Here is a 24,146-nt window from a genome sequence, read left to right as displayed (position 1 = left end):
CCCAGTGCAAGAACAACATGAGAACACAGGAATAAACCTATGTTTACCCAGCAAAGGGCCACAAAAGCCATCAAGAGTTCTCTCCTATGAAGAGAGGGTGAGGAAGTAGCGGCTACTCAGCCAGGAGAAAAGGCTCAGTAAGGATCCATTAATGTTATGAAATAACTGATTTATGTGAGGTAAAGAAGACATTTTTCCTAGTGGTGCCCAGTTACAGAACAAGAGGCAATAGGGACAAACAGAAATCTATGAAATAGAATTTAAACTTTAGGAAAATATTTGTACTGAGAGGGTGAATGAGCACTGTGACAGGTTTGCCAGAGTGCTTATGGAGCCTTCATCTTTGCAGAGGACCCAGACAACCTGTGCAATCTGACTGCTCTGAACAGAGGGCTTGGACAGCTTCCCTCTCACCTTGGCAACTTTATCACTGATGTTTCTGCTTAGATATGTCCCTTAAGAACTCGTGGAGCAAAACAGAGGTGAGGTGTGATGGGTTAAATCCTGGCTGAGACTGAACACCCACCCACCCATCTGAACACCCACTGCCTCTTCTCTGACTGTTGTTTTGTTCCCTTCCTCCTTCATCTGTCCAGCATTTTGGCAAGAATGGCACACTTTCTAACTGTGTTTTAATAGAGATATCATCACCTTGGGTAAGGGACTGAGTACTTCTAACTGTTTCTGCTATTACCACTGACACTTATTTTTAAGTGGTCAATTGCTGAGGTTTGAGAACTAAAAAAAAAAACTCTCTATGAGATTTTGACATCTTAGGCATTCCATTTTATATAAAACAGTATATTCACATGTAAAGTGAGCCAAGGGCCTGCCTGAGTAGCAACACTGGGTTAAATTTGAGCTCCTGTCAACCAGTGTTGCTCCACGCACAATCTGCAATGGAAAGATGCTCAGGAAGGTGCCTACATCCTTCCTGAAGGGGATGCATTTTCAGCAACAAGCAGCTGCTATTCCAGACCTGTCACTGGAAGGTTTCCTCACATGAAGGGAATTTGTCTTATTTCAGTGCCATGAAGTTTAGTCTGTGGCGTGCAGCCTGGGCCACTTTTCAAAAGCTGTAGTAACATTTCATCATTTCTCTTCCCATTATGTTCTTCCCAAACACAGCAGAGAGCAGGCTCAGAGCATGCAAATGACACTGACAACATCATTTTTCCTCCTTTCTGGCACATTTACCACTACAAAAATTCTCTCTGGTTAGATAGGCTTTGCAGATTTTTTTGGTATCTGAACTAATCTAAGGAACCAAGATAAAGCAGAAACCGAATGTATTATATTTGCTAGACTCTGCATTCTATTCCAAAACATCAGTATTGAGGATAAATTTATATTTCATGCTTGTGATTAAAAAAAACCAACCAAACAGTTAAAAAGATTTTTTCTGGCAATAAAGTAAGTATTTTTAGCAATGAGCTTCTAAAAGGACTCCCTTACCATCATCAGACATGGTATATTGTGAAATATTTGAATTGTGTGCAATGTAGTCCATGATAAATGAGCATTCACACGTAAATATCTTTCTTAAATAAGCTCATAATTTGCCACATTTATGCATTACCTGTCACTTGAAGAAATAATTCATAGAATATTCCAGGTCCACACAACAACTACTACTAAAAGTTATAAACTGAGTTTTTCCTTTGTTAGGTGTTATATCTCCAACTCTCTATTCACAGGTTTTAGTTACTTCTGAAACAACTCAAAAGATCACAAAACAGAAATAACAATGTAAAAGCAAAACAGAAACATTTTTCTCTTGTAGTAGGTAGGGGGATGAAACTTTAAAAATGTATGTTTAGCAATATGACTAATCATGTACATTGCTGAGAAGTGCAAACTCATATACATAAAGTAAACCCAAACCTTTGCTCAAATCATTGAAAGTTTTTCAATATCACATTTCATTTCTACCATAAGAGCAACTGCAGATAAACAGAATGAGTCCTTTCATCCTTTCCCTAGTTTTCAAACTTTCATGGGAATAAATTGTTAGCTTTTGCATGCAGTTAATTTCCTAGCCCTGTGATAAACACAATTTGAGGCAAAAGCTTTTCAGATTATAAATATTCTGCTGGTTTTGGGTTTGTCCAAGATGGCATGCCTTGCTGTAGATTGGAGAACCAGAACAAGACAGAAAAATCCAGAATACTTGACTAGGCAGTTATACAACACTTCCTATTATCAGTCATTTTTTCAGATAAAAGTATACAAATAGAAATAAAAATACCTGAAAGAAATCCCATCTTCTTATGGGTATAAAAATGTGCAATATTTGGATATTACAAATGTGATAAATTAAAACCAAAAGTCAGCATCTTACTGTTATCATTTACCGTGGAACACTATGGTTTTCCATTATTATTCCACCATCACTCCTGCATAATTCTATTTAGATCAATAAGGTTAAGTTGGAATAAAACTACATTATGAAGCTGGTGAATCAGGACCCTTATTTTTGACACATTTAAGCTTTTCCTGGAAGACCAGATGGTTGCTGCGTGTTATTCAGATGAAATCTAAAAGAACTAAAATACTCAGCATGCTTTTATTATTGGCATATTTAGTGTGTCACCTAAAGAAATCCACAAAGGGAGATAATAAGCCTTCTCAACTGTTTCCCAGTAATTATAGCCCTTGTGATAGTGCTACATTAAGATAACAAAATGTAAAATGTGTTTTCAATCAGGAAAAGAAAAATCCATTTGAAATATTTATGCAGGAAAGGGGCTGCATCAAACAGGTAACCATCAGTATATTAGACTTGGAATCAAGTGCAACAAAACCAAGTTCTGTCTGTGTTTGATACTGCACATTGTCCAAAATTTATAAAGCATATTTTTTGTTCTTACCACAAGCCTTACAGATTTTCACAGGGTTTACCAGTCCAGTTAAATATCTAATATTAAAACAACATAAAGCTTTAGGCACTTGCTTCAAATGTTGTCTCAGGTTTTCAGAGGGACTTTTTTCCATGTACTTACGGTCATTGCACAATGGTCCACTAAAGGAGGTCATGCTGCAGTCACAGCTGAAGCCATCCCACTGCTGAAGGCACACGCCCTGGTTTGCACAGGAATCCTCTTGGCACGTTGTGCTGGGGCCTAGTGAGAACACACAGAAAAGGACTTGCACTTCGTCTCCCAAAGAAAGGCACTTCCCACTGGGTCACATTGAGTGGCTGCCAACATCTCAGATCAAATGAGCAAAGAGTTACCAAGTCAAATGCACATCAACTCACTGGTTTTGGAGCAGCATGTAACATTAAAATGGGGAGGTTTGCTTTAGTTGTAAGATCACTATGTCAAACACATAAGATTGCACAAAACAGAAGCAGAATTATTCCAGGTACAGTGGGAATGTTAACTTTGTTGTCAGTTATTTGCTAATCTCACATCAGACCATTAACTGGCTAAACGTTGTCTAAAAACTTCATTATTTCTTCCTGTAAACACATTTCAAACAGCAAAGCCAGATGCCACAGGAATCAAAACTCTGGGATATGAAAGACTGGATAATGAAATAGAAAAATGAAACAAGTTTTAAGAAATAATAAAATGAAGCTACACTATTACAATTATTTTAATCCCACAAATTATTTTAAATGATTTAGGTCTGAAATTCAGAGGAGTTTGGGATTCTTTGGCTGGAATGTTGACAAGAACCGATTCACATGCTTTGGGGATCCCATGCAGATTCCTTCTAAAAGGGGAAATGCAGAAAATCAGACTACTAATGAACTGGCATGCCAAAATGTGACATACACATGAAAAAAACAAAGCTACTCTATTTCTAGAGAATCATAACTAGACTACTGAAATATAAAGAAATTTCAAAAAGGAATGATCAAAGCACTAAAGCAATCACTGTACAAACATATTCAAGACTGAAAGCCTTTATGCAAGCAATGCTGGAAAATGAAGGTTCATTTAGCCCATTCTTTTAGAGGTGTGAAAGGCAAAATCAGCAAAGAAATAGCACACTTTAGTTCTGAAATGTACAGAGCATTTATTGCAGAAATCCAACTGTGCATTGGGGGTTTCAGTCTTGTTTAATACACACAGGGCTATCTACCTTGCAAATCAGCTTTCATCAATGCAACTTTGTCAGCAAAATAAAAAAAAAGCAAAATATAGTAAATGTTAGTAAGCAATATTGAAATGGCAGCAAACACAGAAAAAAACCATTCAGAATAAAGTGCATGCTGCTGTTAAAGAGAGAAAGAAATGCCATATAATGCAAACAAATTAATGCTAATAGCCATAAATCTTCAGGCAAGCCAAAATAAGAAAGCAGTAATTTGCCAGTATTTTACTAGAAATATAATGGTTAATTGAGCTGATGACATGTAATGGAGGAAAATTAAAAGTGTGGGGTTTTTTTCTTCCTTGGATACCTATGAATGCATTAACAGAGTAAATGCATGGCTGAATCCTGACTAGCCCTTTGTCACGTTCAGATCCAGTGAATTCAAGAATAATTAGCACCATCATCCTCTGTGGTCTGCCTTGTTCTAGGCCTCTCTCTGTGGCTGGTGAATGAAGGCTGAAATGCAGACCGTGAACCACAGTTTACTATGAGCCCTCACACACATTTCACACTGCAAGGAAAAAGTTTGGTTCTGGCATTATAAAATTGTCCCAAATTGTTTTGGGGGAGGCACATCAATATCTGTCTGAAATTCCCACAGCCAGTCATTGATGGTAAAGGGGCAAAGCTGGTCCAAAGATTACATAAATAAATTAAAAATCACACCCCAGAGAGAAATCCTTGTAACCCTTCTTTCCCATAAGACCTTCAAATATCTCAGTGTGGGATTTTCTTTCGATTTGCTGGTATTTTTAAAAAGTCCATATCAATATGATTTAAGTCATCTCCATGGCCTCTTCCTTAAAATGAGGCACAGCTCAATCTCTGAAGCAGGGCCTGAACAGTCATCAAAGTCACTGAGAGGGAGGGCTAAGGTACACTGCATCACTGTCTTGGCAAAATTATTACTTCTTCTATTTTATCCCTTTAGGATAATAAAAGTAACAATAAAAACAAAAGTATTAATAATAATAATAATAATAAAATTAATAATTATAATAGCAATAATAGTGATGATAAAAAAATAATATCATCCTCATCTACAGCTGACTGCAGCAGGCAGACATTAGATAGTGATTTCTTTTTCTTTGGAGTTCTGAGCCCAGAAGTTTAAACATTTGGGCATTACATCACCCTTTCTTGAGCAGAGGATTATAATGACAGAATCCCGTAGCTGACAAGACACAATTTTTTCTCACCAGATTCTGCTACTCGGAAACTTTACAAAACTGAAGTGAAAATATCTGTAGGTGTTTAAATGTTATATATTCATGGATTTATTTACACTTTAGTTATGCAATGTTGAATTTCCTCATCTTTGCAAAAGTAGAGCAGAAGTCACAAGGACTTGAAACTACATAAACTGCAGGACCCTGTAGGCACATTAGGAAGCGTATGTGAAAACACATATTTAGAAAAAAATATAGATACAATAAAATGTGAGGTTTTTTTTTTTTAATTTTTATTATCAAATTGATCCTTAGCATTCTTGGCTTATCTATATTAGTCATTATTCTAAAATTGCCATCAAGACTAGCTTACATATAAGCATTTCTTTTAGCAAAAGTAGGATTATTTTTCCCCAAAGAACTGAAGACACCTGTATAACGGTGGTAAATACTATGATATTTACCCTAACAAGCTGATATTTTCCTATATATATATTTATTTATTGAAGTACTAAGGTAGTAAGTAAAAATACTGCAACACACTCTTTCTCTAGCTCTTTTTCTTTTATCATATTTAATTTTTTAAATATTCTAATTTATTCAGTCTTCACTGCAGCTGTTTTAATTGACTGAGTTTGGGAATCTCCTTACATTTGTCCTATGTGAGGGCTTGCATGCAATATATATCACAATAAGCATTATAAACTGACACATAGATGCTTTACAATATATTATTAAAACAAATTTCTTATCTCACTACCAAGAATCTTCATGTATGTTAATACTGTGATTTTTTTCCATGTAGTTCAAATAATACACAAATTGCATTTTATATGCACATATACACACAGTGCATTTTCTTATAACTCTATAAAAATTATGGTTGTATCATATTTTAAGTGGGAAAAGGAAGTACAATTGATTTGACTGGAGGAAAACTGTGTTGACACAACCTGGCTTTGGGGTTTGGTATTAACAATTCAAAGAGCTAGTTAGCATATTTATCTTTCTAGCTGTTAGCTTCTATCTGTTCTAGTCATTGAAAATTTGTCAAGAAGATGGATTCTGCCAAGTGTAAATTATGTTTCATGTTCAATGATAGAGATATCTCTCTGCTTGTGGTTGAAGCTTCAAAAGGCAAACCTTCCAACATGCCACAGCAATCCCATGGTGACCTTGCTCAAAATGTTTAATGCACTTATGACCGTCAAGTCATTGAGAGAAAAAAATTAGGTACAAAATCTAACAGATAAAATTAATTAGAAGTACATTATGGCTTCAGAGTTTGACAGTTTGACAGAAGAAAGAAAAAGAGTTTTTGTAGTTGTTTTTTTTTTTTCCCCTGATGTGTACCTGAAAGTTGGGGAATTCAATTCCATAAATCTGAAAAACAGCAAATCCAAGTGCCTCACTTCTCAGGACAGATTTTGCAGAACCTGATGTCTTAACACTGGGCATGTACCAGCTGTCTTTGGGATTGAGAGTGGTGGTGACTAACACTTCTGAAATTACTTCTGCTGCTGTGTCCTGAGCTCTTTGGACCTGATGTCTCAGGAGACTTCCAGGTCTTACACATCCAGTGGCAGGGTGAGATTGGTGCACAACTCCCAGCTCTGTAAGGATGGAGAAGTCCTGGCTGGACACAGCAGCAGAGGTAGGAACAGCTTGAGGCATGCAAGAGGCACCTGAATTCACAAATGACCTAAATCATCTTTTAGGTGGCAGAACAGTTTTTTGGAAATCTGAATCAATGGTCTGCAAACAAAAGACTGACAGATGGGTCAGACATGAGGACTTGAAGTAAACAAGTGAGATGGAAGATATAACTTGCAAGGGTAAGCAGGTTAAGGGGATATTTCATTCCATGCTGTTAAAGATTTCCTTCTGCAGGCAAAGACTTTTGAGGAGGAAGCTCTCTGGGAGCAAGGCAGCACATCTGGTTTGCCCAGTTTCTTGTGTCAGGTGGTTTTGGTGCTGGGAAAAAAAACTCTCTACCAAAAAGGACAATAGCTTTATGGCCTTTATTAAATTGTTGGTAGCTCTACTAAATCCACCCATAGCTGGGTTGTGCCAGTGGCTTAAAAGGTGAATTCACACACCAGGCCTGTGGCAATACTTCTTTGAAGTACAGAAAATTCATTTAGAAAATTACATAATTTCAAAAGAAGCTCTGAAATGCATAATGGAATTAAGACATACTTTGACTCTCTGGAGGGATGGTGCAGGGATGGAATTGCTAAAACCATTCAGAAGGCAGAATCTAATTTTCTAGACTCAGTGGCAAACTAATACATATTTTTGCACTCCTGAAAGACATATGCAAAACTCCTATCTTCTATTTTTCTGTAGCTTTAGTGTCTGTTTCTATATACTAACAATAGAACTTATATTGCTAATTTAAAGTAGCAGGTAAAGAACAAAAATGTTCCACTTGTCCAAATGCTCTATAGGCACAACAAAAGAGGAGGCAGACTTTATCCACCAGGAAGCTTTATCTCCTAAAACTTGAGGACCCCCCAGCTCTCCTTGGATTTTTACAATGTCAATTTGCATACTTAACAAACTTGATATCAAAATCATTAAGATTCCAACTTGAAATAAATTTTATAATGTCATTTACACATTTTTCTGTCCAGAGAAGAATGGCACTGGAGAGAAGGGAGCACATATAAAATTGAACATAAACACAAAATCCAGAATTATGTGAATAAATTATATATGCAGGGACAGAAAATGTATTCAAATTATTCCATAAACCATAGTAAAAATAATGTGGGATCAAATGACAGCTGGAAAAATAGCTAGAGATTGACATTCCTGAATTAGAAATACACTTCTTCTAATTCTGTCCTCACTTAAATTTCATGATATACCAGATGAGTCAATAAGGGCATAATATTTTGAGATAAAACATATTTGTCTGTTACTGATTTCAGATAGAAAGGTTCATATCAATACTAATTTAAGGGGTGAGCAAAAATACAGAAGATAGAAGATTGGTATTAAAAATGTTCATAAATTAGCCTTGAATTAACCAACTCAAAATGTCTGCTTTAAAATTGGAATTACTTAGCTAATGTCTCAGCATTAACTAATGTCTGAGTGTTATGAAGATATAAAGAACTTCACTGAAGCTAATTGTTACTGTTGTTATCATTAATTAAAATACATCAGTAGTAAACAAAACACATGCAAAAAAAATCTTGCTATTGGGAAGTAAGGAACCTACATTTAACATTCTGAAGTTAACTCATGTTCTCAGATTAATCTTTGTGCTTTAGGGCAGGCATATGCCTGTCTCCATAATACTAAAAAACACAGCCTTTATGTAAGAAGGGGTGAAGCAAGATCAATTAGAAGCAGGTAAAATATAGTCTCTTGATATATGGAGTGTAAATATCAAAAAAGCCCTGCAGGATTGGCACAGTACTTTCACTATCATATATATATATATATATATATATATATATATATGTATAAAAAACCCAAAAAACAACAAAACCAGCATATTTAATACCTTCACATCCTCTTTCTATTTGCCCATTGCAGAAGAGAGCATCTGAGATGAGATCAGGGAGCCGTCCGTTCAAGTCAACTGATGCAAGGCAGCCTTGGAACCCCTCCTTTGCATGCACCAGCTTGGGCAAGGATTTAAACATTTCTTTGGCCACTCCTCCAATATACAAATCACCTGGTGAGGAGAAATAAATATTAGATACAAAAAAAAAGAACCAGCAGAACCTTTGACCCACTTGATCTTCTGGCCTTTTTGTGCTGAATGACAGATATGTCCAAAAAATATTCTTTGAAATAAATGTAGAAGAAAACAAACACTGATATGCAAAATACTACAGCATTGCAGGACTGTATTTTTTCAAATGTAAATGTAGACTTCAAATTTGTATGGCTGATTACTTAGAAGTATTTGGGCAAGCTTTCCATGTGCCAGCTGACATGGTCAGGAAACATGCATCTATTGCAGAGAGGAGGATTAAATCACAGAATCCCCATCTAGAAACTCATCTAGCACTGGCACAATTGTTCATATAATTGATAAGCAATTTGTTCATGTAATTGTTCAATATCCAGGGAGGCTGGCCACAGACCATGCCAGCTGATGGACACAGCACATTGAGATAAAAGGCAACAGGATCCACCTGAAGTCTGTGAATCCAGAATCATCCTTTCAGAAGTACACCAAGAAATAAAAGATTGAGGGACACATGAAAGGAGAAACTTAGAGATACCATTGTTAAACACCAAAATGACCAGCTATCCCCACTGAAACTCATGTGGGATCAAGGGGAGTTAGATGCCTTTAAAACAGCAGTACAAACACTGAGCAAATGGAATTTTACTGCTGCAAATTATTCTAATGGCAGACACCTATAACAAACAGCTTGCTCTGATGAACCTCAGGCAACTTAGGACTAAACACCAGGGCTTTTTTCCCTTCAAGTAATTCCTAGCTCTGTGATAGACTTACTTTGGAAGTACATAACTCTAAATTTCCTCTTTGACACCAAGGGAAGGATGCTTTTTTGTTTTAAAACAATTCAGGCTCTACATTTCTTTCATATGTTGGGTTTGTCTGGTAGACAGAACAGCCACCTTTCCATCCAACATCACCATAAGAACCTCCCTAAGTATGCCTCAAGTGTCAGCCTGCAGGTTTAACCAGGCATTAAATCCTCATTGATGACATGCTTTTTTGCTAGCACAAATTTGTGGCAGTTTATCTGAATATACATTCTAATCTACATTGTGCTTTCCAGAACAACCCTCAGCCTGGCTGATTTTGGAGCCTAGGCCACAAGACCAGCTGCTCTAGTGACAAAGAGCGTTTCTACATGACTTCAAATGCAAAAGTGTTGATTTCCTAAGTGATTTCTGAGCTTTGTAGGCAGCTTTTACAGAATGTACTATTGTCACTACCCCATGGGGCTCGTTTTAATCTCCATCTGATTGGTGTAAATCACAGATAACACCTTTTACTGGTTCTCCTGGCATATTTCTTGCTTGAAAGAGACTGCAATTTAGTGCTGTTTGTAATGGTTTACAGTTTACCTGTGAGGAAATAACCTGAAATGAACAAATGTCTGTAAGACTGAGAAAAATCTTTAGTCACCATGTATCATCCCTAAAATTCAACTGCATTTGAATTAGTGAAATAAAGAGAAAATGGAACATGCTTAGGAAAATGCGTATTAACATATAGAATTAATAAGCAAACTAACCAAAAGTCTTAGCAACCTTTGTTGCATCATACATTAGGACACCTCAAACTTTACCCATTCTAAGCAGATAATTTGGAAAATAAGATCTTGCTTTCCTCTAGAGCTCTGAGGTGCATTGTAAATCTCACAAGCGTGAGATTAAACATAACAGATTAAAATATGGTGATCCATCTGTTCCCATAAATGGGATCTAATTCATTCACAGCAGAAAGATTCCTGCATTTTTCAATCTGATGAACTGAAAACAAAGTTAAAACACCTGTGTCATGATAAAGGTTCTTCATCTTTTTCTCAGACAGGGCATCTAGAGAGCAAAACCTTTCCAGGTTTCCTGAAGTTTTGTGCCTTCAGTCACTGCCAGCTCAGAATAGAGAGATAATTCATCTCAACTGATCCAAATAGACTTAAAAGAGGGAAAGCATTCCAGAGAATAATATTAAGAAAATCACTTATATGATAAAAAAGTTAAACTCGATCTATTGCACATGACATGTGTAACCTCTTTTTAAAAATATACTGTCCAAGCAACCCTTTTCATTCTGTGATTAGTGACATCTTTAAAACCACAACCTTTCAGATTCATCTCCTGCTAATTCCTGATATCCATCTTTTAAATCTATTGAGATTGCTATACACAGTCATGCAGTAGCTGCCAGTTATGATGGATGGCTAGCAGAAATCCAGGTCAGTGTGCCAACATATAAACTGGAACTCAGAATATTTTCTCCTGAAAATGTACACTGGAACATTGCCAAATAGGTATCATGTGCAGTGAAGTACAATATATTGAGTCTAAATAAGCTACATCCCTACAACTTACTTACAGTACCTTAAGAGTGTTGATAATTAGACTGATGATTTTATACTATTAAAGATACAAATTTTACAAATACATGTTCTGGGTAATATTTCAATTTTGTTGATGTTCAAAAAAACTTTGAGTTCTGGTTTTCAGAATCAAATGTGCATGTAGTTCACACCTAATACACAAACATATATCTTATGTATTGAGCTGCCATACTGACTATTAGACTTCACCTTTTATAAACTATATAAAAGTGTTTTTATGACTATGAGGTAATCTTCCCAGATTTAATATCAAATGTTTAATACCATATGTGTTTTGAGTTTGCTGCTGCTGGCATGAAAAGCACTTTCTCTCAGATACAAAATTTTGCAAAGCTCTGGAATTAAAACTCAGATTTTTAATTTTTATTTTAAAGTTAGTTAATTTTTTCACTTGGTAATTTTTATTATCTGCCATCACAAAATGTTTGCATTGTTACTTTTATTTCAGTTAATGACATGCTACTTTCATGCTCATCTCAATGAAGAAGTGGTTTCCAATAAAACTCAATCCATTAGACTTTCAGGCAAGACAAGATTGCAGGAAATATTGTTAATTAAATTCTACCTCAAACCTGTGATGACAGATATTCAGAAAAGATACAAGATTTTCCCTGTTCCTACTAAGAGAGATCAGAGGACTCAACATAGTGCAATACAAATTCCCTTTCTCACTTATGTAAGTACAGCTTCACTACTGGAAATTTTACTCCAGAGCAAATCCCTTGTTGTGCAGCTGCCTATTTACAGGTGCGAATTACACAGAAGTTATTTCATGAAGTAAGGTACCACAGTTCATCAGATCAATAGTACAAGCTTATGACACTGTGTAAACTGGCTGGAGCCTAAATGCAACACTAATGCTACACTGCTACCCACTGAAAATGTGCAACCATCGTTTCTGGGACTAAAGTTCAGCTGCTGCCTTCCTTGTACATGTTCTCTTCTAAAGTTAAGTTTGATTTTTAAATGCGTCCCTGAAAACGTCTCATTTTTCTCATATTAATCCCGATTTTCTTTAATTTAAAAAGGAAAATAACAAATTTATATAAAATATCCACCAATTGTCATAGGCAAAGTTGCAGGTAGTAAAAGAAAGAGGTGAGGTAATAGAGTGACCCAAGATTTCCTTCTGATCACTAGAAAAGTGTCAAATAAAGCAATTTATTTCAGAATCACACAATTCTCTTCTTTTTTCTTGCATTCAGAGTCAGTGCACAGATTTATCTCTTTTTTTCTTTTTTTTGGAGTTGGAGGACTGTCTCCTCTCTTTGTTTTTCTGAGGGAAAAAAAAAGAAAAAAAGAAAATAAAGAAAAAAAAAAGAAAAAAAAAAGAAAAAAAAGGTGTGCATGGCAGGCCAGAGGAATCAGCTGAAGGCAGCACTTTCACTTTCAGAGCTAGACCTCCTCATGGCAATGGTGGCACTGCTCAGTTGTGCCATAAGCACTCCTAAAGAGAAGATTTTAGTGGGTTTAATCTGCATCTTTTACAGGTACTGCAGATCCTCAGTTATTCCCACAGGATCTTCCCTATTTATACCTATTAATCTCTTTACTGACTTGGAGCTGATTTGTGCTTTAATAACAAGTAAATTTAACACAGAAACAAATTGCTAGCTAATAAATTAACCCGAGTTCTCAATGTATTCATTATTGGAATCACACTTATGCAAAAGCACACAGAACACCACACAACAGTGAGTCACACACAACTGTTGGTAAAACAAATGCCAAGTCCTCCTGTAATAGCTCATCTTTTTTTATCCCAAGCCTCTGCATTTCTTCAAAATAAGAACTTTGCAAATGCTAAACCAAGGAAATGTAAAACAAAGATTGAAAATGCTGTTCTATTTTCTGACTAGCTAATAGCAGTTATTAAGAGTTGTTATCTGGCACTAGTGACATTGCTGACAGGTCACTTCACTGACTTTTCTCCTTTTCTCCATTCCTGAGAATTCTTACATGATATATGCTGGTGGGCAAAAACCATTGACTTCATTTAACAGCTACCATTGTCTTGAAACATGAGTAGAGAGGGAATTGTTTTTCATGTGTTTATGGTGGTAAGAACATAAGAATGCTGCTCAGGTGTGACTGGTGCACCTAGACCCCTTAACAAACCAGCAGCAGGTTGGTACAGAAGATTTGTGACATCAAGCAGCAAGTACTTTAGCCAGGATATAGTTGGGCTTGTTTACTCTCCTACATTTGTGTGTTTCATGTACATATCTGGTGCTCATTTCTTGAACACCTTTGCTGACAAGAAAGAAAAAAACATTCAAATATGGCCCCACGTATGACTAAAAAAAATAAAAAATAAGGAGGATATACAACAGTGTAAGGAATTGTGGCTTGACTTTTTCATAATGCATAAAGACAATATCTCTGGAATATTTTTATATGCCTGAACAAAAGCATCGTCAAATCCATCATGCTCTACAAGAGCAGACATTCTCTCCCCCAGTCTCTTGTTGTGCTGCTGGTTTTAAAAGTACTTTCAGTTATTGTCCTAATTTCTCTTTCCTTTTGGAAGAAGTTGCTTTGTCATGTTTCTAATGTCACATTGTACTAAATCACTACCCTGGCTAAGATTGAGAATGCTTCTGCGGTGTACTAGGGTGGTGTTAATCCCCAGGAACAAGATGGATGGCCCTGGCATACCGTGGTGGATTCTGAAAACACAGCAGGCATCTCCACAATTCCTTTATATGACACACGAAAATACAAAGGAACATCTGGCTGTGGTGAAGCCAAGGTGTCAGGCACACTTTTCTCCAAATATGCTAGTTCAAAATGATCAAGCATAAAACAGCTTCTTCCCTCAGGCAGGCAAAGACAAAGGAGGACGGCAAAGACTGAGAAATGCCATAGGGAAAGTCTAATCTCAAATGAAAAAAGTGTTCTCTTTATTCCAGTCCCTCCTAAAACAGATGAGCTACTCTTAACAGATCAATAGAAATCACTTTGTAGTATCTTAATAATTGCACTACAAACTTCATGGTGGAACTCATCCCAGGACAACCCACACAATCCCAACTCATGGTATCTTTAAGTCAACTGAATTGTGAAAATAAATTGCTCTCCACAAGCTGAATATGCACTGGCTAAAAGAACAGACACCTGTTCTGGTGTCTGATCACAATCAAGGGCTGCTGTCTCAAATGGAAATGTCAGGTAGGCTTTCAGATGTCTTTGACACTCTGAAATATGGGAGCCTACTTGGCCTTGATGACCTTCTCAGCTCCCCAGCACACAGAATCACCCACCTTTTGCACATTTGCTTTGTGCAATAGCCAGAGAACAGCAGAGATTTTTCTTTCAAATTTCAGCACACACTTTAGAAAAGGAACTGAGCCTGAATAGTGGGTGAGTGGTCATTCCAGAGTCTCTCCTCACCTTATCAACACTGAGCAAACATTTGCTCTTTGTTCCATATCAAAAAATGTTTGCTCCTTAAAAAAACATTGATGAGACATAATTGCTCTTTTTTTTTCCCCATAAACCAAGAAGTCTGCACCATAGCCCATTAATAAACAGAAGAACTGTTGACAAAGGCTTAAATGCTGCATCCACACAGCTTCTGCAGCGCATACGCTCCAGCATATGGCTTTTCAAACCCCCTTTGCAGCAGAGAATATGCACTTTGCTGTGCATTCACAGGCCTGCTTGCTGCTAGAGCAAAGCATGACTGGATTTTGTCTACCACTTGCCAGGCAGGGCAGTTGAGGGAAGACATGAAAATGCAAACTTAGTGTTTTATGTCCACTTACTCACTTCAAAGAGTCTGTTCCGGAGCTTCAGTATTGATTTGTGGTTGATGTCTTTTGGTTTTGATGTGATTTTTTTTTTTTTTTAAGAAAAATAGTCTTTTCAAATATTTTTCCTATTGGAGTGATGAATTCTATCACTTTTAGACCCTCTCTCACCTAAGGAGGGAAAGGGTGGCTAGTTTACTTGTCCAGGCTCTGCTGAGTTATCTGTCCTTTCAAATACTTCAGGCAAGAGGCTGTTTTATGATGTGACAGGTGGTGGCTTTCATCTTTCACATTCCCTATACTGATAACCAAACAAGGCAAAATGTTTACAGGCAAATAAAAAGGAAAAAAAAAAAAAAGAAGAATTTCTAGGTTAGCAAGTCACTCTTTTGGGAAGGAATATAGAAACTGATCTTTTCACCCCAATTCTACACTGCTTTCAGTATCTTGTCTGAATACACTATTAAATGTATTAGGAAAGGGAAAAAAAAAAAAAAAAGAGAAATCACCAGCACTGAAATGCTGACATTGTGGGTTTTCTTTAGGCACACTTATTGGCACAATAGTGCATATTGTAGTTATTTGTCAAGAGAATTGAACTTTGAAGATATTTCTTCCTTTGAGTGATACTTTACTGTTCTTTTTACAATTTCACTGCAGCACTGCCCTGTAGTCCACACTGACAGGAAAAAAAAAGGCAAGGAGAATTAAGAGGTACCAGAAAGAATTTACAGTTGATGGGTGCACGAGGAACAGCATCTTCCAGTTTTCACTTGCCACCAATATTCATGGCAGTCCACAGTGGAGATACAGGTGCTGTTCCACCTCCAATCTCCTGATTCCATCACACTACACAGAACTACATTGAAGACTTTCCACAGTTCCACAAATATTCTTCTGCCAAGAAACTTTTCCTTGTGCTCTGCTGGGTGTGCTGTCCAATTCTGCACCCACCTCTCGGTGCTCAGATTTCATTCTTATTACAATTTTCAACTCAGTTTAGTGCTCCTCAGGGATTACACAAATGTGCCCATGTTTCACAGGCAAGCAAAGCTGTGTCATAGGGAGTGCTGGTGTGTGAGAAACAGTAACCACACAACAATGTCCTCAGGAGATAAGCATTGAATAGACAAAAGGAGATATTCAAGATGTAAGTGCTCAAATCTGAAGACTTCTCCAGGTTAAAACCCACCATTTCCCCAACAATTCTGTTCTCAAAAAGAATTATTTTTCTCACAAGAAACAGTCACACGAAAACATTTAACATTTTCCTGACAATAATATTCCTCAGAGTCCCAGTTGCTCTATTTCTCTCTGCTTGTTTTTACCTCCACTAAAGACTAGATGAAGAGCATTGGCATTGAAAAAGATTAAACAGATGTAAAACCAAAGCAGTCTGCTTGTGCAATGGACTGTGAGGAAAGTTGGTGATGCATGTTAAATGGTAAATAATAAAATCTAATTGCCATATAAACGTGCGTGGCAATCCATCTCCCACATAATCAATGCTGGGCCAATTACTCTGCATGAGGGGGATGGCTGTGGTGGAGAGGTGAGGCATTCAAGCACATCAAATGCCCTTCATTTCTTTCCTGTTCTGACCACTTCTAGAGATTGCACACACCTCAAAAATAGACAGAATCTAACAAAGCTGGCAATTGCATGGCACAGTATATTCAGATCTCCCTTCTTCCCGCACTAATTTTTTCCCTCTCTGCTTTATCAGCCAACACATGCTCTTTGCAGAGCTTGCTTTCAAAATAGTGAGGAATTCCTCTTTCCATCAGACCTACTAGACCCCAGACATCATCATCTGCAAAACTCTTCCTTTGGCTAGAGCTCCACATAAAGCTACCAACCAGCTGAGGCGCTAAACATTCTTATTTGGAATGCAGGCTGGCAGAGTGTGATTTTTATATGATATTTCTTTTGATCAAGACAATCACATTCAGACTCTGAGGATATTCCATGGAGCTGCCCTTTTGCAAAAAGGATTGCTCAGTTAAAATACCAAGGTTAATGACAGTTCACAGCAGCACTTTTTAAAGCAAATTTAGGATGTGCTTCTTCACTCTGTGTATCTGTGGGGGGGCTAGGATGCAGTGGATGCATATTTATACTAAATATTCAGAGGTTTTGGTAAGTTTTAAGAGCATCTATGTTTCCTGTATAATTCTTAACACAGCTTTTACTTGGTGTTCCGGAAAGGCTTGAAAGAAAGTCCACAATTATCATCAGTAATAACCTGCATGTCAAACAGCTGTAGGAATGAAGGCAAATTTATCCAGTCGTATATGTATGACAGACTGAGAAGAACAGGGGAAAAGAGGCAGAAAACAAAAACCCTTTCACCATGTACTCATCTGACAGACTATTGCATTGTAACTGACTTCATAGTGCAAACTCTAGAATATCTTTATTAAACCTAGAACTGCTGGAATAAATTTTCAATTTTTTACCCCGTCTTATAATTTTGGTAACTTGGATACAATTTCTGAAGGCTTAGCACTATCAAAATTATTTTCACAACCTGGTAGACAGCATTGTTTAGAAGTAGCATGTGAAAAGTGGTCAAAAAAGGAGAATAAAGGAATTCCATTAGACCAGGTTGTCCAATGACCTATTGTTCTCTACTCCTAGAACTTTGCTACGTAGGAAGATCCAAAGAAGAGTCCTAAGTCCCTTGTTTTTCCTCTGTACAGCGTCTGCTTTCCTTCACTATCATGAAGACAACAGCTGCATTTGCCATTGTCTACTCCAATAGGTCACACTGGGAAGTTCTATTTGCTGTTGACAGTATTTGGAACTCTGTATTTGGAACAGAACATTATTTCTGCATGAAGAATTCACAGCCCACTGGCAAGGTCATTACATTTAGCTCAGGCATGATTATTTGAGAAATTTAGATATTAATACTTGCTCATTTGTACAATGTTCTGTGCTTCTAAAAGCTTTTTTTCTCTAGTGATAAAAATATAAAGGATCACTGCTGTTGATGGAGACTTTGCAATGTAGAGAAAAAAAACATATAATGAGGCAACAATAATAACTGCCTCAGTATAAAACAACAGAGAGAAATATTACATGAAATTAAAACAGCTTCAATTTCCACTGCTGAAACAGGAATTCCTCACTATGATCAAGATTAATTTAGCTCAGCATGAATAACCTACTTTGACAGGCAAATGAAATATCAATAGATTAAGGGACTATTGCAAATCATCAATGAATATGCCAGGCTAATAGATCTACTGATAATTTAGTTAATTGCATTCAAAGTTTACAAGGATGAATTAATTGCCAAGCAAATCTTTATGCACATTGAAGAACTCTAATTTGGTACATTTGCAAAACTACTGGTGAAATCAGAAATTAATAGAACTACATTTTTTTCAGGTGCTTCAGTCTAGTCTGTTTTCACAATATTGGACAAAACAGCAAATGGAAAAGCAAACACAGATAGAAGCAGCAGCAGCTCTATCTCAAAAGAATAAAGGAAGCTAGGGGCCAGTGAAGAGATACAGAAATGAAAGTAAAACAGACAACAAGAGATCTAGACAGGTTATTTTAATCCAAGTAGGCTGATTCTGATGTGTGCTCTAATATGAATAGCATTTTTTGAGGATGCAGTGATATGAAAGCCCAGGAATAACATATGCTTACAATGGGCTCTAAAACTGACATTTGGGAAGGCCACATGAAAGATGATGACAGTGAGACAAGTTGAAATTATGAATGTCAGTTCAAAAAAGCAGGTCTTGACAACTGAAATGATGCACAGGCAGCAAAAGTTAACCCATAAATGCTGAGCTGTGCAGGCTTTTTTCCAGAATGGTGATTTCCTTCTAAAATTATATATATTTAGCCCAATATCAAGATTGGGATGACTGCAGATCATCTTAGAGGATACAGCATATCTGTGAATATATTCTATGATCTGGAAAGTTTAAAATTGGATTGGATACTGAAGCACTGAAACTACCAACTCATATAAAAGTTTGTAACTAATTATTTTTCAGACTAAAATAACTACAGCAGTCTTTACCTTCTTGTTTGATAAGAGTACAATATCTCAGCTTCTAATTTCAATTTATAAACAATTAAAATGCTAAAATATTTTAATTTTCTGATGGGCATTCCAAGGGAATTCTGACTGGATTTTGCAGGGTTTTTTATGCTTGCTGTTTAAAAAAGTGTGTGAAAGCTCTGGGGATTAAAATACTGCCTATATGTGTAGGAGAGAAGCAAGAGGAAGATTAAACCCTGGTAGGTAAGTGGATATAAAGTGTGCTTGAGGATGTCCTCCTCCTCGGAAGCAGATCATGCATCTTCAAGTACTTATAAAATAAAATAATTTCTGACAGAACTATAGTTTCCCATACCACACTGAAAAAAAATGTGGAGAGGGAAGAGACATTATAGACATTCCAAAACCCACAGCCTGAAACAGGGAGACAACATTTCTTTGGCAACAGAGAGGAACAAGGACCACAAAATGGTTTGTGTTGGAATGGACCGTAAAGATCATTTTTTCCAGCCCTTTGCCATGGGCAGGGATAACTTGCATTAGACTAGGTTGCTCAGAGCCCCATCCAACCTGGCCTTAAACATTTCTGGGGATGGGGCATCCACAGCTTCTCTGGGCAACCTGTGCCAGTGCCTCACCAACCTCACAGGGAAGAATTTCTTCCTAATATCTAACCTAAATCTACCCTTTCTGTTTGAAGCAATTCCCCCTTATCCTGTCACTACAGGCCCTTGTAAAAAGTCCCTCTCCAGTCTTCTTCCAGGCTTCCTTCAGGAACTGGAAGCCAAAAATTAGGTGACCCCAAAGCCTTCTCCTTTCCAGACTGAGCAATCCCAACTCTCTCAGCCTTTCCTCATAGCAGAGGTGTTCCACCCCTTGGATCATCTTGGTGGCCTCCTCTGGCCTGGCTCCAGCAGCTCCCTGTCCTTCCTGTGCTGGGAGCCCAGAGCTGGATGCAATATTCCAGGTGGGATCCCAGCAGGGCAGAGCAGAGGGGCAGAATCCCCTCCCTGCCCTGCAGCCCACGGTGCTCCTGACACAGCCCAGGACACATTTGGCTCTCTGGGCTGCAGCACACGTGGCCAGGTTGTCAGCACCCAGGACATCCCTCTGGCTGTCCTGAGCAGCCAAGACCCCTGCCAGGGGGCTCAGAGACCCTGGCACAGAGCCCAAGATGCCTGTGGTTTTGATTATGACCCATGGAGCAAATTACCAACCTTAGATGAAGATCAACAAGCCACAACAGTTTAAGTGGAATATTAGCGAAGTTATCACGGGGTAGAAAAGTAGTTTTTAGGGTTTTTGCTATGGGGGTCAGGAGGCAAGATGGAGGGAACTGGGCATGTCCAGCCTTTCTCCTTCTTCTTCTTGGCCTCCACCTTCTGCTGTGATGTTGGCACTTACAGATTGGTTTAGAGTAGAAGCTCACTGTCTAACATAGGTGATAGGTATTGGAAAGTAATTGTAAATATGTTATACGTAGTTTTTAGTATAAAGATATAACACCACCCTGGGGGCAGGCAGAATCCCTCGGACTGTCTTGCTGAGCTGACCTCGGCAGGGCAGGAGAAGATTTTTTATAGATGAGACACAATAAACAACCTTGAGACCGAGAAATGAAGAGCCCTGACTCCTTTTTCAAGCGCCGGGCTGGGAAAAGAGACTTTGGAACTCTTCTCGGGGTCACTCTGACCAGCCAGAGATCCCAACACCAGGTCACATCCAGTCCCCCATCCACCAGCACCCCCAAGTCCTTCAGGGCAGGGCTGCTCTTGATCTGTTCACCCCTCTGCCTCTGTTGACACCAGGGTTTGCCCTATCCCAGGTGCAGCACCTGCTCTTGGTCTCATTAAACCTCATGAGAGCACAATGGGCCCACTTCTCCAGCTTATCCAGGTACCTCTGGATGGCATCCTGTCCTCAGGTGTGCCAACCACACCACCCAGCTTGGTGTCATCAGCAAATATGCTGAGGGTGCACTCAATGCCTCTCTCTATGTCAATAACAAAGGTATTTAATAACACTGGTGCCAACGAGGACCCCTGAGAGACACCACTTGTCACTGCTGTCCATCAGGACTTTGAATCGTCGATCACCACTGAATGCAACTGTCCAACCACTTTCCATCATTAAATCCACCATTAAATCCACCTCTCTCCAGTCTGGGGGAAAAGGATGTTGTGGCTAACTGTGTCAAAGGCTTTACAGGAGTCCAGATAAATGACATCTGTAATCTTTCCCTTGTCCACCAATGTAGGCACTCCATCAAATAAATAATTTTCTCTTGTTTTTCCTGTGCCCTTTGAGGCTACTCATACCCCTCAGAACATCAGAGCGCAGCATCAAGTACAACAAGCAAGAATTCCCCTCCACCCAACTCTTTCAGGCCTTGAGTTGCAGCCATGCCAACCATCTGAGCTATCCTGAAAGCAGGACAGAGAATCTGCTCATGAAATAAATGAAAGGAAATTTGCTGTGTAACTGTGTTGGCAGGCTTGAGCTGCACTGCTTTTGCTGTTCAGACTCATTTATCTTTACGGGTTATTGCTAGAACTGCACCTCAGCACACTTTGCTAATTTTCCCTGTGAGGAAAAATAACACAGTTCTTGGAATCCAAACACAGAATTATTTTCACTCATTTATTTGTCCCCAATTTATAATTTACCCATCTAATTACAGCAATAATTAGGCTGCAGGATGTAATATATGTGTTTCCACAGGTAGCTGCTGAAATTTTACCAGAGGTAATGCAGGGAACTGATGTGTGTGATAATGAACTTTCTGTGTTATATAGCCAAATCCTACACCCAAAAGGAAACATATATTGGAAATTCTCTCCCATACTTTTATGGCAGCTGTCTGCTCTCCCAGACAACTTCCATGCTGTGCAGGCTCAACAACACAATCTGTGTCTCATCTTTGTGCTGAATTCACTGTGTATTTGCAAAAACCCACATATAGTGGGTTTCTTTTTCTAGGATGAGCTTGGATTTCAAAATCAGAAATCTGGTAACTCTACAATTACTCAGAATGGCTGCAGGTTTCATACTATCTGCACACATCTATATTTTTCCTAATGATAACTCTGATTAAGCAGATATAGTGATAGCTATTGATATCTGGTTAAGCAGATACAATTGATATCAATACACTATTGATAGTAAGAAGTGTGATTTTGCATTTGCTTTGTTGCCAAGGCTAAGATAGTACAGGACAATGAATTAACTGTAACTATTTATATCAGGAAAGTATATGGAGGGTTTATAGCACAACAGAAACATGCCATTGCAAGAAACACAAATATAAAATAGAAAAGAAGCAACTACAGTAGATAATTTCTACTAAATAATAAGGAAGGAAAAAGAGTAATGAAAGGCAATTTTTTCTCCCTTTTAGCCTTCTGGCTAAAAAGTATCAGCTTGAATCCCCTCCCAAATCCAACCAAAATTCTCATTATATACATTGTGCCGTATTTAAAGGAACCTGAGAAAAATACAGTATAATACATTTAAATCAATAATCTAAAATGAGGCATACAATTAAGAGAAGACAGATGCTGAGGACCTGTGTATGCTAGACCAGTTTTAGAGAGGTGTTTGCTATATATTCCTGCACTGAACACATCAGGCTTGTTATTCTTTCACTATCCACCTTCCCTGGGTGGTAAATTATAGAAAATCACCTAACACAATTCACCTTAGTCGCTTCAAATCTCAGTATGGTTTCTCTTTTCGTGCTCCTCATTCCTTTTTTTTTTTATTCCGAAGGAATTCAAGGTTAGAAAACGCGGCAGCTATAGATACAGTTTTACTTCAAAAGCGTAAGGCGAAAGCAGCATTTTCAAAGTGCCGCACACAAAGGGATGCTCAGGGATGTTCAGGGACGTTGGGTTTTGCAGGCTGCTTTTTTTTGCTGCGCCCTGGCAGCGCCTTCAGTGAGATCACAGCGCTCTCTAGTGCCTTCAGCGAGCACATGGAGAGAACCTGAGCCCCTTTCCTTAAATAAACCGGCACACCAAGGACCCACCACAATCGCTTTGGAAAATATGTCGAATAAAATGGCTGTGTTAATTATCAGCTCGCAACAGGATTGGGTTTTTTTTGTTTTTGTTTTTTTCCCCTTACCCATGCCTGATTTAGCTACTAGGAAAAGAGGCAAACATATTAAAGACATACAGATATGCATAAATAGTACTGGCCATTTTAAGAATGTCAAGGAACAAGCTGGATGCATTTTCTACAGCATCAAAAACAATGTTGAAATATTAAACTTCATCAATAAAAAATCGATTATGTTTAAAAGAGTGCAAGCCCGAGAAATAGCGTGTAACAAATTTCAAATGCTACTTTAGGAATGGAGTGTGAGCCACCCAAAAAGCTTTATCAGAAATGCCAAGTTTTTAAATAGAAGAATCTCTTATTGAAGATTACGACATATCAGGATACTGTTTTCACAGTCTTTCTTACAATCTTAATAGCACTTTCAAGTGAGGCAAACATGTAAAATATCACAAAATCCAGCATAATTACCAAGGTCAGCTCATTATCTGTGACTCAGAGGCACTTAAAAGAAAATTCAGCAAGGAATAAGCTCTTGATGGAATATTAATATCTACTTTGAACATCCTGGCTTTTGAAATATCATATTTCTTTGACTGTTATGAAATTTCAGTTTTCCTGCCAACAGCCTTTTTAAAGAATGGTAAAATACACACTACTTTTCCACATGACCAGGACATATATTTTTATATCTGATTAGGTAGTCATTATTTTAAAAGTTTACCTATACATCCTTTCAAAAAGATATTTTCCTCAGATGCAAATTAGTTTTTCATAAACCCATCCACAGAACTCATTACTATCACTTATTTTAAAATATACATATGTTTATAAAAAATAGATCTTAAAAAATCTAGCTGGATTTATAACATGTAGGTTCAGTGCAGGTAACAAAGTTTACCCTACCTGCCATGGAAATAATGATGCATTACATATTACATACTCA

At 37.8% G+C, this 24,146-nt stretch overlaps 1 protein-coding gene across 29 annotated transcripts in view; it reads right to left on the bottom strand.

The window, feature by feature from the left end:
* Positions 1-24,146, bottom strand: part of NRXN1 (neurexin 1) — a 678,846-nt gene that overhangs the window by 333,523 nt on the left and 321,177 nt on the right. For 19 of the 29 annotated variants that reach the window (XM_054514188.1, XM_054514191.1, XM_054514196.1 and 16 more), the window contains 2 exons: positions 8,794-8,967; positions 3,003-3,122 (listed from right to left, as the gene is read on the bottom strand). In XM_054514188.1, coding sequence (XP_054370163.1) covers positions 3,003-3,122; positions 8,794-8,967 — 294 coding nt within the window. Of the gene's footprint in view, positions 1-3,002; positions 3,123-4,092; positions 4,120-8,793; positions 8,968-24,146 lie in introns of all 29 variants that reach the window. The other 10 variants (XM_054514185.1, XM_054514186.1, XM_054514193.1 and 7 more) reach the window with 1 other exon arrangement.

The sequence above is a fragment of the Molothrus ater genome, chromosome 3 (assembly GCF_012460135.2).
Source record: "Molothrus ater isolate BHLD 08-10-18 breed brown headed cowbird chromosome 3, BPBGC_Mater_1.1, whole genome shotgun sequence".
Lineage (NCBI taxonomy): Eukaryota > Metazoa > Chordata > Aves > Passeriformes > Icteridae > Molothrus > Molothrus ater.
This window is presented reverse-complemented; position numbering and strand designations above follow the sequence as displayed.